The sequence below is a fragment of the Magnolia sinica genome, chromosome 6, assembly GCF_029962835.1.
Source record: "Magnolia sinica isolate HGM2019 chromosome 6, MsV1, whole genome shotgun sequence".
In the NCBI taxonomy this organism is placed as follows: Eukaryota; Viridiplantae; Streptophyta; class Magnoliopsida; order Magnoliales; family Magnoliaceae; genus Magnolia; species Magnolia sinica.
In genome coordinates this window covers 92665080-92679477 of record NC_080578.1, presented here as the reverse complement: position 1 = coordinate 92679477, position 14398 = coordinate 92665080, and the positions used below count along the sequence as shown (strand labels likewise).

At 37.5% G+C, this 14398-nt stretch overlaps 1 protein-coding gene across 1 annotated transcript; it reads right to left on the bottom strand.

Annotated features, from left to right (window-relative positions):
• Positions 1–3145: 3145 nt before the first annotated feature.
• Positions 3146–13278, bottom strand: LOC131249733 (pyruvate kinase isozyme G, chloroplastic-like). The gene is made up of 6 exons (XM_058250500.1): positions 12836–13278; positions 12571–12681; positions 12364–12452; positions 4392–4416; positions 3446–3552; positions 3146–3301 (listed from the first exon to the last, which is right to left on the bottom strand). Exons 1-6 carry the CDS (start codon positions 12963–12965, stop codon positions 3146–3148), a joined length of 618 nt encoding a protein of 205 aa, XP_058106483.1. The 5' UTR covers positions 12966–13278.
• Between the last annotated feature and the right edge of the window lie 1120 nt (positions 13279–14398).

The window sequence follows — 14398 nt, the reverse complement described above, 5'->3', positions numbered from 1 at the left end:
GAGTATCCTGCATAACTCCTTGGCAGTTTTACCTTAAAATCCTATAGTAATTCTTATTTTAACAAAGTAGTAAAATCGAGAATTGTGGGCTATATGATATATGTATGACATCTAATCCGTCCAACAAATACAATCCACCAAGACAATCAGATGAACTGAAAATATGTGTGATTTAATCATAAGGCGGGTCCACAAAAATATGCACCACCCTATCTATTCAAAATTCACATGTAACTCATATGATGAACGGGTTGAAAGTCATATACATAATACATGCCACATGGGCCCTACAAATTTTAATTTTTCCCTATTTAAAATAATAATAATAATAATAATAATAATAATAATAATGAAGGCATTTTGGCCGTTTCTCTCCCAAAAAATACTACCCTGATAGCATTATAGAATGAAATGACAACTCCTAAGAAATTTCGTGGTAAAAAATCATTTTTCCTTTAAATTTTCCTCATGGTAAAGGAGAAATTCTACTGATTTTCCTGCCAACTGTTTTGAAGTCACCCTTCTATGGACTGGGAGATCCCTGATGTGTGTCATTGGTGCCGTGTGGCCCATCTAACATTCAAAATGAGCGGTATGGATATTGCCTTGGTACGCACTCAGCTTCTGTATGCATCACACATGTACCTAAATCTTCTTTTGCATTTAAATAGGACTTCATGTATGAGTATATAGTATATACTAGAAAGCTCCACATGAAATCTTTTATCACAAATGTTTTCTGTTTTTGTTAGTTAGTCTTAATCTATGCTTATACCAATTGCTTATTAGATACATTTTTAATTTTTTTGTTCTTGTTGTTGTAGTATAGGATAATCAGTTGCCCATTTGAGGATTTCTATGTTGCCAGACATAGATTGAGTGTGTTCATGGATGCATAGAAATTCTCAAATTGTCCCTTTTTGGACAGTTCAATGTTGGATAGATAGTAATGTTTTCATTTATTCTAATTTAAATGCACATGCTTGTTTCGGTTCGTCTCTCCTAATTCTCTCTGGATGTATTTCTTGTATTTATTTCCTCATCAAATATCCACACTTTATGTGGATAGTTGACGTGTGAATCAAATCCAAGATTAATATATTCTGGAGAGATAAGGGGAGATGCTGCCGAAATTTTGGCGTGGCATTTAAATTGAATAATGAAAGCATTACTATCTATTCAACATTGAATGGGTAACTGATTTAATTATTTTTTATATTTTTGTTATAATATAGGATAATCAGTTACCCATTTGAGGATTTCTATGTTGCCAGACATAGATTGAGTGTGTTCATAGATGCATAGAAATTCTTACGTAATTGTTCCTTTTTGGACAGTTCAATATTAGATAGATATTAATATTTTCATTTATTCTACTTTAAATGCACATGTTTGTTTCGGTTCCTCTCTCCTAATTCTCTCTGGATATATTTCTTGCATTTACTTCCTCATCAAATATCCACACTTTGTGTGGATAGTTGATGTGTGAATCAAATACAAGATTAATATATTCTGGAGAGATAAGGGGAGATGGTGTCGAAATTTTGGCGTAGCATTTAAATTAAATAATGAAAACATTACTATCTATCCAGCATTGAATATGTAACTGATTTATCAGCTTAGGAAATTCTTTACTAAGGTATAAGGATAAATGAAATTGTTTCATATCTTTAGATATGGCTAGTGAGGATGAAGTCCAACCTAACCCTAGTGCCGGTGCCGGTGCGTCAGCCACTTCACCACTTGTTGTTGAGGGAGAGGGGTCTTCAGCTGCAAACAAAGGAAAGAAACGGTCAGCTGTCTAGGATGATTTTGAAGAAGTAGTAGTTAACAATGTCCCCAAGATTAGATGTATGCACTGCAAAAGTCTATATACCAAAAGTGTCGGGAGGTCGACGTCTCATTTAAACAGACATAGACAAAGCTGTACAAGGAGACCTAGACTTCCACGTTCAGGCCAACAATTGCTATCGTTTACAAAGTCCGAAGGATCTGCTTCTGAAGGTATACTTATCATTCATAAGTTTGAAAAATAGAAACTAAAGGAGTGGTTTGCAAAGCTTATTATCATTGATGAGCAGCCATTTAAGATGGTAGAGAGTGAAATATTTATGGGATACAACAAATACCTTAATCCTCAGTTTGAGAAGGTCTCCCGTGTTACTGTGAAGAGGGAGTGCATGAAGATGTATGCCAGTGAGAAAATGAAGCTGAAAGCAGTTTTAGATTCGGTTTCAAGGGTAAGCTTGACGTCTGATATGTGGACGGCGCAAAATCAAAGAAAGGGTTACATTTCATTGACTGCACACTATGTTGATGAAAATTGGAAACTCTGTAAGAGAATATTGAACTTTCGCCACCTTCCACCTCCCCATTCCGGTCTGGTTATTTCAGATTGCATTTACAACTGTCTACGAGATTGGGGCATTGAAAAAAAAGTCAGTTCATTAACTTTAGATAATGCTTCGACAAATGACAGTGTCATACAATTCTTACGTAACCAATTCAAGGCAACCGACAGTTTATTTTTTGAGGGAAAAATATTTCATGTTCGGTGTTGTGCACACATTCTCAACTTAATTGTACAAGAAGGGTTGAGATCAATTGACCAAACTATAGAGAATGTGAGGGAGAGTGTGAAGTACATAAGAGGCTCGCCGTCAAGATTGAGTATATGGAATGACATCGTCCAACGTTTGAATTTGACGTCTCCAAAAACGTTGAAGCTAGATGTATGCACGTGTTGGAATTCCACTTTTGAGATGTTGGATTCAGCTCTGGAATTGAAACATGCCTTTCCAGAATATGCAGCGCGTGATAGAACATATGCTTGGTTGCCTACTGATGATGATTGGAGCAAAGAGAAAGAAGTTCACAAAATTTTGAAGGTTTTTTATGACTGTACGAAAATATTTTCTGACAATAAGTTTTTTACAACAAATATGTTTCTTCCATTTGTGTGGAGGATCAAGGATGCCCTGAAGAAAGCTGCTGATGAAGGTCCATTTTTTCTCCAAATCATGACAGGTGGTATGCAAATGAAGTTCGATAAGTACTGGGATGCTTGTCACCTGATAATGTCCTTAGCTGTTGTTCTTGATCCTCGGCGCAAGATGAGTTATGTTAAGTACATCTTCACGAGGATTTATCCTACTGAAAAGGCAATATCTGAAACCTCAAAGGTTCGTGATGCAATCGAAGCATTGTACAACATGTACATAACCACAGTGTCCACACTAAGTGCTTCTGAAGTTAGATTGCAAGTTGCTTTAAGCTTCGACGATGCTGATTTCATATCTTTCTTAGAAAAAGAAAATACAGACACAAACATGAAAGAATCAGAGTTAGACATGTATCTCAAAGAGTCGATCGTACTACGGCAGGATTCAGAGTTTGATGTTTTGGAGTGGTGGAAATTGCGAGTTAGTGAAGAAAAATATCTTACACTATCGACGATGGTACGAGATATTTTATCAATTCCTATTTCAACAGTGGCATTGGAATCTGCGTTTAGCGCAGGGAGCAGGGTCATGAGCAAGACTAGAAGTTCCCCTGCACCAGATACAGTAGAAGCATTAATTTGTACACAAGATTGGTTGCGTCCGAGTCTAAGAGGTGATCTTAATGAGGAAGATGAGGAGAATGTGAATGAAGCCGCAACACATGAAACAACAGCAATATGATGGATGTTATGATCTTGTTAGTTTATTTGAATTTGCAAATGTTGTAATGAGTACTCTTTTGACTTTTATTTTTATTTATCTGTAATGTTGAAGGATATTATGCAAGCTGCGCAATGCATTTTTACATCTGTTTGCTGACTTTTATTTTTATTTATCTGTTATGTTGATGGATGTTATGCAAGCTGCGCAATGCATTTTTACATCTGTTTACTGACTTTTATTTTTATTTATCAGTTATGTTGACTTTTATTATTTTTTGATCCATAAATTGCTTTTATCTTATGTTGATATTTCATTATTGTTAAAAAGCCTAAAATACTTTTCCAACACAATATGTAGATATGTCTTCAAGCGAACCATCGATTAACGTTTGGGACTATGGTTCCTTAGTCCATTCTCCAAAGTCTGGAAAGTTCAAGATTTTGTGTAATTTGTGTGGAGCCAAGTTTGTTAATAAAACTAATCGGCTTAGATTACACTTATCCTGTCGGGGTGGAGATGCAAGACCATGTCCTAAAGCCTCAAAAGAAATCCAAGTTATTTTCCAAGCAATTCTTGATTCAAACAAAAAAGCTTCCACTCCTCAATCCAAACTTTCTGAGGCAGAGAAGGAAGCTAAACTATTAGCATTGGAAGAAGAACAATTTCAACTCGCCTTAAAGCGCAGTATGGAAGAAGCTTCTACACATCAGCGACGTCCTCCAAGACCACATGATGTCGAAGCAGGTTCAAGCTGCACGGGTAAAGAGAAAAATAGTAAGAATTCAGCTAAATTTCTCTCCAGTCTGGGTGCGTTTTACAGGACGTTGGGAACTACGCATAAATCTTCTCACAAACATAGTTTGAAAAATCTAATTCAAACTATACAAGAGGAGGGCGATAAAAAGCTATCTCCACCTTCTGAAGAGGGAGAGGTGAATGAGTACGTATACGAAGATTTATGTAGCAGCTCGGGCTCAGATGAATCTCCTCGACAGTAGTTAGTAGTGTATGACTGTATTCAGTTTGTATGAAATGTTTTATTTTATGCTTTGTCAAATGCATGTAAATATAGTAAAATTATAATATATCCTCTCTCTTATGAACTTGTAAATTATAATGGGACGCGGATTACCTACCAAAGCCCTTCCCATAAACTTGCCATAAGGTTTGAAACTGGCCCGAACTCGAAGGTTCGAAACTGGCCCGAACTCGCCCGATTGCTGCCGGGCCGGGGTCGTTGGACAGAACGAGAGATAGCACCGTTTTCTTTCGAACGTTTGGGAAACGAAGTTTCGGTTATTATATCATATTAATGGATAAACGGACCAATATTGGGTATTGCCCCTGCCATTAGGGAGCTCGCACCAGCGCCACACGGCTGGATTTAACAGGACAACAAACTGCTGTTAGAGATGAAGCCTACTTTAATATACAAGCCATCGGACAACTTTCAAACATGTTTTGCATGCCCTGGATGTTGATCAAGGTGCCTTCAATATGGTGAAATTCAAGGTCTTTTGATTGATCGACGGCCTATTAGATTGATCAAGAAAACCCCAGGTAAATCAGTTGTCTCTTAAGAGATTTGGACGTGTTAGATTGATCAGATATCACGGCTCGATCGATCGAGCAAATTCAGAAAAATCAAGTTAGGTCTCTATACACTTTTATGCATGATCGATCGGATCAAACATGTAGTGTCAATCGATCAATCGGATTGATCAAAGGTTCGATCAACGGTGCATGCAACTTCTGCGTAAGTGCATGGTTTTGTTTCTAATTTTGAAATTAAGTTATATAAATCATGTCATATGCAGGATTATGGGATTCTAACATTGTGCTAGAGAGAAGTAAGGTTTTGAGAAGGGGAATTTGTTTGTAAAAGCGAGGGTTTCGAATCTGTATGTTGTCCATCTCTTGTAATTCTCTACTCAGAGTAGATTGTTTGTCGCTTGGAGCCATGATTTTTTTCCCGTAAAGGTTTTTCCAAGTAAAACCGTTGGGTTATCTGTGATTGCTCAATTTTTATTTTTCTATTCATGTGTTTGATTCATTCTATGGTTGCTTCCGCGCCTAATGTGTGATGGTTACACACAACAAGTGGTATCAAAGCGTTGATTTTACGTTGAGGTTTTAGATCGAATCCAAGACATAGGTTATAAGGGATTGAATGTGAAGTTCTAAATGGAGAAGTTCACAAGTAAAAATAACTTCGAATTACGGAGGTTTAAGAAGAAAACTCTCCTAATTCAACAAAAGGTGTCGCATGCTCTCCTTATTAAAGTGAGACGTCTTGGAACTATGAAGGAAGAAGATTGGTATGACCTAGATCAGAGGCTATTGGTGCAAGTCAATTATGCTTGGCTGATGATGTCATTTATAATGTTATTTCTGAGACAGCTACTGCAAGCTTTTGGGTAAGGTTAAAGAGCCTCTGCCTGACGAAGTCACTCTCCAATTGTCTATATCTAAAGATAAAATTGTATACTCTGAAAATGACGAAAGGGTCAAATCTCTTTAAACACATCAGTGCCTTCAACAAACTAATTTGTAAACTGACAAGCGGGGAGGTAAAGATCGACGAAGAAGACAAAATCCTAATGTTGTTGACATCCCTTCCAGATTCTTACAAGAATTTGGTGGATGCTTTGTGTCATGGTAGGGATACCTTGGACTTTGATATTGTTATATCTGCCCTTTAGTCAGACAACAGAGAAAGAATAACCCTGGGAAAGGTACTTCTGTAGGGGCACTGGTTGCGAGAGAGAAATCGTCTGAACGAGAGAAGGGTAAGTCCTGATCAGGGTCCAAGTCGAATTGCAAAGGGAGTTGAAGTATTAAAATTGTGGTGGAAAGGACATATGAAGAAGGATTATACAAACCCTAAAACCTAGAAAGATGAGAATTTAGATAATTCACCGAAGGAGGCCAATTCAACGAAATCAAACGAGGAGATGAGTGGTTACGACGTATTGTCAATTTCCAAGGGTGGACACGAGGGCATCGTATCACATGTGTCCTCATCGAAGTTGGTTTGCCATGTACAACGAGAATAGTGGTGGCCCGGTTCTTATGGGTAACGATCATGCCTATAAGATGAATAGAATTGGATCGGTTCGTATTAGAATGTGTGATGGGGTGGAGCATACTCTAACGGATGTGATGCAAGTTTCGTACTTGAAGAAAAATATGATATATCCAGGAGCTCTTAAGGCACTTAAATGTAAATTTGTCGGGTATAAAGGTGTCCTAAAAGTTTCAAAGGAGGCACTCACTGTTATGAAAGCACAAAGGAGCATCAATCTCTACAGCTAGATCAAGAGCACTGTATCGGGTGGAGCTATAGTGTTTGTAGCGGAATCCATGTTTGCATGTGTATGGCCTGTGTGCCTAGGCCACATGAGTGAGCGTGATATGAAGGTACTTGTAAAGCTTGGTTTAATTCATGCTTTTAAAATTTTTTATTTGAATGTATATGAGCATTACATATATAGTAAACAATTAAGATTGTCATTTGAAGCCGAAAAACATAACAGTAAGGGATAGCTAGATTATGTACATTTTGATGTACATGGGCCGTCGCCCATTGTTTGTAAATGAGGGTTATCATTCTTCGTAACATCCATTGATGAATTTTATAGAAAGGTTTGGGTTTATTTCATGAAGAATAAATTCAATATGTTTGCTACTTTCAATTCTTGGAAGGTTATGGGTGAAAAACAGTTAGGTCGAAAATTAAAAGTAATGAGAACTAATAAGGGTGGAGAGTTTACTTTGAAGGAATTTAATTGGTATTGTAAGAATGAAGGGATTATGAGGCACAACATAGTGAGTCACATACCAGAGCATAACAGTATAGTGAAACGTATGAATCAAACTCTTTTAGAAATGGCCCGAAGTATATTAAATAATGTAATGTTAGAGCAATGACCTATTAGTACCAGAAAATTGGGAAAAGGCTACGGATAAAAACCATATCTAAAGGCATATGGCTACGGTTAAAGTCCATAGCACAACCGTAGCCATAAGTCTAAAATCTATGGCCACAGATAAAATCCGTAGCCATATAAACAATGGATACGGATTAAATCTGTAGCCATTGCTTCTGTAGCGCTAAGGTATTTACAGCTATGGATTATATCTGTAGCTAAAAGTAGAGTGAGAACCGTAGCAATAGGCTTTAATCAGCAACAGCTACGGTTTTCAGATAAAAGGCTACAGTGAATAGCCATAGCTATAGAAACGATAGGTATGGATTAAATCCGTAGCAATATTTTCCGTAGCCCTAAATTATATACAGGTACGGTTTATATCTGTAGCTAAAAGTAGAATGAGAACTGTAGCAAAAGGCTGAAATTAGCAAGAGTTATGGTTTTCAGCTAAAGGGCTATGGTTAATATCCATAGTAATGCCTATTTTAATAAAAAAAATTAGACAATAATGGCAGCTCTTACCATTGTAGTACACCCTGATAACTCATATAAACTAAAATAAATAAATACTTCATGGCTAAATCATTCATTCATTCAATCAAACAAAATCATTCATTCATTCAATTAAACACAATCATTCATTCATTCAATCATATACAATCATTCATTTCCATTCACAAAAGTACAATGCCAATATAATAGTTATATGTCTATTTAAAGTTCTCATTATTAGTAAGATCCAATGCCTTCTCGCAGCCAAATAGCTTCTCAACAATCGCAAGCGAAAACTCTATGGATGTGCCTCTACTGGTTATCAATTTGCCATCAACTAACACCCTATTCTCAGCTTCGCTTTGATCCGAAAGCTTACTGCACATGGCTGAAAATCAATTTCATCATACAAAATGGAAGAAATTGCATGTTATGACATTATACGTAAGAGGCTAAAAATGTATTTGTGTGTGTTTTGAAGGTTGAGTTGAAAATGCAATGGACGCACTTGTAACATGGCCATCCCAAGACTTGCATTCGACAAGATGGTGACAGAATTTTCCATGATTTGAGGCTTCTTAACACCCATCTACAGTAAGAAAGATGTTAGAAGAAAATCAGATTCACATGGAAAGAGCAACACATCTAAAATTCAAATCTATGTTGGAAAAAAAGAAAACTATAATTCCAAATACCCCCTTCCAGTTCATGAAGAAAGACTAACGATCACATCGAAATCCATCGCTCTCCTCGAGGACCTGAAATTCCAAACTCCCAACCTCAAATTTAAGAAAAAAGAGCAAAAGAACAAAGCTGAATTCAAATCTCTCTTTGAAAATCTGCAAAACCCTTCACCAACTGTTCAACTAAACCCTTCATACTATTGAGGGTCAAATATTACATATTAGACCCCAGTTATTACCTGGATTTACGAACATGATACCGTTTAATGGCCGCTTTAATCATGTTTGTGATGCAGAGTGTATTTACGAGCATGGACTGAAAAGGGAGCTTAAAGCATGGATTTAATGCTCTGATGACACTAAAGGCAAGGGACGAACTCTAGAGGACTGAGATCAACGAATTTACATGCCAGGGATCCGAGAAAATCAAACCATTCATGTTAAAGAGGCCCGAAAATGGTCCAGAGTGCAAGATCACAGGGTTCCTGCCATCCGATTGACTCGAAACTTCATACATGTGATGGAGACCATAAATTAACCCTACATATTAAATTCCATCCATTGGATCACTCGGGAAGTGGCCTAACGAACAGATCAGCCCATTAATCTCCAATTTTAGGCCCACCTACAATCTGAATATTCTTCTAAATTGGCCTTAACGGTTTAAATGATATGATAGAAGGGTTGGACGGATCAGATCTCCCACGAGTAACACAGTGAGTCCCGCCTCAAGTGACATGTGCAAAGTGCACATGTACTCTAGCTGTGCACTGGACTAGCCGGGCTAGTCATAGTCGGTTTGAACAACCTTTCTTTCTAAAACAGAACCTGCGCCAGCGTCCGTGTAACGGACGGACTCTATCCGTCTTGCGGAAGATAGTGGGCCCTACACATCAGTCATTTGAAGAATCCAGGCCATCCATCCTATTCAGGACACACTCCTGTCCAATCCCAAGCTAAAATCACATGATATTAGGCATGTGTGGATGCACAAATTCCAGCCACAAAAGAACCTCGGCACTGCTACGATTACAGACGGCGTCCAATTAGGTGACGTCGTGGCCCACCAGGACTAACCGATTGGAAAATCCAACCCATCCACCTTGTTTCCCATCCAAAATCGACCGTCCCCTGTCCCGCTTCTTGATTTCCTTAGAGGTTACATGTACATGAAGGTTTAAACGCAGGACGGACGGTAGCAAGAAATATTCACTGGGCCGCACCAAAACCTATCCAAAACATTCCCTTACCAACCAGTTTTTCGACGTGATTCCAATGGACGGAGTAGATCTCCTCACTGACGCTGATCATGGGCCCCACCAGTAGCTCAGCGCAAGTCCTGCGCAGGCAGAGAGTCCAAGCAGCGCCCAGACGCTGCCGCTTTCCGTGGCCCCTTATGTGATGTCAATCACGATCGGATCAATGATCCAGACTGTTCAAGTGATAGAGTAGGGGATCTTGAACCCCACCAAGAAGTCAAATTCCGAGTTTGGACGATCAGTAGTCCAAACTCTACATCCAAACGCAGCATGTTTCCTACACAAGCGGTATTGATTGCGAAAGAGAAGTCGTTGCTCGACTCCAGCCACCACTTCCGGAATTCTATAAAGGAGAGAGAGAAGGGGATCTTGGGGGGAAGGCGAGCCGTGGGAGTAAGCTTTGGGCATCAGAGAAGGCTGGGAACGTGAGAGAGACAGGGGTTTGTAAGGAGAGAGTTTGTTTTTTTCTTGTTCCTATTTTAATTTGTTTATTCTAATTTTAAGAGATCCAGCCCATTCATGTGTAGCTAAACCTCTTAGCTAGGGCTAAGAGGTGAAGCCTGTAGTCTGATGGGAGAGACTTTGCTTGTGCCTATTGTTTAGACTGACTGATGTTAATTTTTATTCAAATTAAAAGGAATACTTTCAGTTATTTTTAATGGTTTGTTGTGACTGAAATTACAATATATCTGCGATGGTTTTGAGTATTTCTTCCTCCTTTTGATGTTTATGACGTCAGGAGGCCCTGTTGTTCACCATCGTCCCATGGGCATGGTCGAATGACGGTACCCTTCCTAACCTTCATGCATTGTTGATTGGTTGGTAATTAGTTTAATTCTGTTGTTTGCTTTGTCTCCTGGGCATGGTTTGGTGATGGAATCCATTCTAATTCATATACCTTTCATCTCCTTAAAATTATATCAGAGGAAGTTCAGTTTAATTTCTATGAATTTTGAAGCAGGCATAAGATCTCCCTGATCTCTACACGTGGATCCTCTGAATCCCTAGTTTCTTATATCTGATTTCTCTTAAGTTTTAGATTAATTTCTCACCATTATTCATCACTTTATATTGGATTTAGATTTTATCTTAGGCTAGTTCTATTTCTACCTAGTTTCAGGTAACGTACAAGTATCAGTCCCTTGGGATTCGACCTCGGTCTCACCGAGTTTATTACTACATCACAACCCTATACTCGGGGAGTGAACACATACCCTAACAACTGTTCCACATTCTTCAAAAATCTGCTACCATTGTTCTATACAACAACAACACTAAGATATATTTAAACAACAACTGTTAGTTTGGAACAACAACTTCCATTGTTCCATTGTTCCTTAGAAAATCCGCAAAAGGATTTTCAATGGTATTTAATGTGTAGAAAATCTGCTACCATTGTTGTGTGGAACGCAACCCTGTCTTTGCACTTCCTCTATATGGAACGCAACCCAACCCAACCAAAATTTAGGTTGATGCAAAATTCAGGTTGATAGTGAAACCATTTCGAGATTAAAATAAAAAATAAAAAAAATAAGAAGAAAAAAAAAAAGAAAAAGAAAAAGGAAAGAAAAAGAAGATGCATACTGAGTTCTGTTCCCAGCAAGGTTCACAAAATTGTAATCCTCCATTGATGACATTAAATGCAGGCACAGGTAGAACTAGAGTTTTGTTCCTAGCAAGATTTGCAATTGTGATTTTTGCATAGTAGCTCATTGAATCTGTGATTAATCAAATGAATAGCTTAGATCAATGAATTGTGCTGTCAAAGTGACCCAGTGCAACTAAGAATAATATAAGTTATTCTGCTTTGATAGTAGTGGATCATTTCTCTATTTCACTTTTGAGGAGATATATGATACTCAGGGTGTGTGTGTGACACTCCATACTCAGAAAATCTACATGCAGCACACATTGACTCAAACAGATATTAATGTACCATCGAATGCACAATCTTTGGATAGGTAAAGAATTTCGATCCACAGATATGTCGATAAGGGTGTAATCTGTGTATATTTCAAGAAAGTTGACTCTTGGCTATCAGAGAAAATAAAGAAAATTTTGCCAACACTTGGGTATTGGCCAATAAAGAGAGCTAAAGTTGACTCTTTAAAAGGAAGCAGAATAGGACATGAGACATGTTAGATGCAAGCTGCAGTAGTTGAGAATTATATAATATGATAAAGAGGTTCAACTGTTAAGAAGTTAAATCAATGTGCTGAACTAAACAGCCGTGTCAAAACATTTCAAGTCTTAGAGATGTGCAAGGATAAATCAACAAGTTGAACTTAGCAGCATTTTTTAAGATTGGCAATGGAATGATTAAGTTGATTACCCCATTAGATGTAGAAATGATAGAATGCATATTTGGTATGGAGTCTGCACTTTTAATTTTAACAGTTACAAGTATATCTGCACCACAGCCTGCAAAAACCACGTCAAAGGACATTGATAGCACATAAAATGTTCAACCAAACCAAAAATGTCATTCAAAATTTAATTTTACAGCCATCAAAAATAGATATTTGTATTGAGTATTTACTTCGGAGATAATCCTTCAATTCGTGGACCACTTTCGCATCTTTGACAAAGGAAACAACATAAAAGTCTACTTTATTTTCAACCCCAAACTTAATGTCATCCCAATCCTTTTCTGCAGTAAATCAAATCAAATAGTTATCTGCATTTGCAAAACAATAGAAGTTCATTATGTAATTAAGACCTTCCATTGGGAAGGAAGCAATAAAAACAATGGCAAGTTTCCTAAAATTGAGAAGGATATGATGTGATGCATCCCAAAGTCTCACCAGTAATAGATGACAATGTAGCACATTTTCCTCGAACATTCAAATGTCGTCTAGACTTAAGTTCACCTCCATCAACAACTTTACATATGACGGAATCTTCTGTCTTGGACTTCACCACTAATGACATCATTCCTCCTAAAAAATGAAATTAAATCATTTGCACTAAATCATTATAGCGGCCTAGTTACATATCTTTACTTCCTAAAAGTTCAACTTTAAATATTTCAAATATCTAACAAAGAAAGCTTTTATGAGCTCCAAAATAAATGTGAGGCTTGTGACTTTAAACAGACATTAAAAATACTATAATAATGTCTTCATACTGCACTTCTAGTGGCAAATATTCAGCATACAATTTGCTCCTTAGATTTCCACCATTGGAAACTCATTTTCTAACTATTAAATAGTATCATTTTCATTACGGCTAAGTGCGTCAACACATTTAATAAGCTCCTAATATAACCAAAGAAAAAGATCCAAATAAAACTTCACCTTGAACTGCAGGGTGCTATTGATAGCATCACTTATCGGCTCCCAGTTTGGACCCATTTCATGCATGAAGACAACAAGTGCCTGAAATAAGAAATTTTAGTTGGGGAGTTCTCCATTGTCCTTGCAATTATCCAAAATGATAATATGGTCAGGAGGAGCAGACTTACCTGGTCTTCAAAAACTGACCATGGACTTCCTGATCCTGACTGTCCAGCAGGTATCTGCAAAGGTGGAAGGACAAAGGTACTAAAATTCTACAAACATTTGACTTGCTATAAGCAATCTTTAGAGGTAACATGCAGTAAAATTCTGTAACCATTTGACTTTGCTGTAATGCAATCTTTTGAGCTAACAAACACACTTTAAAGTTTGTGGTATCTTATTAAAAAACCATGTTGAGCATTAGATTTCATATTTATTCTATTTACATGAGTTTCGATTTCTCAAAACCATTAAAATGACCAAACAAAATTTTCAAAAATAGAGTGCCAACATCAATGAAAATACAGCTTCTAACAGGAACTTCATTTCCATCAATGAAAATATTCCATAAGTTCTCAAGACATAAAAAAGCATAGCTAAACCAACATGGAAGTCAAAAGATGAAAGGTTGTGCTTGAGAGAGATCCATGAGCCATGATATTAGAATGGTTAAAAAGAAAAAAATTGAAATGATGAAACAGAAATTCCAATTCACTAGCCCATAAGTGGTAGCCCAGATATGTTGAATCAAGCACTACTGTGTAATTACTGTGAAACAAGCACTACTGTTGAATCAAGCACTACTGTGTAACTACTGGGAAATGAGAAGCTTAGACCTTTGAAGGAAATTGCTAATGAGTACAACCTGGAATGGGACTCTTCATGCACTGAAGAAGAATTCAGTAAAAAGCATGAAGATTTGCTGGGTAGCATCTTGTGTGTGCGGGTTAGGCTGCATCTTGAAAGTGCTCAGCTGGCACTCCACTCAATACTCACAGATCCCACCTGTGATTTGAAAGGCGCTGTTTGAAAAATGCAGAAGGTGCATTTTGCATTGGTTGCACATTGGATGGAAAGTGAGCTCATAAG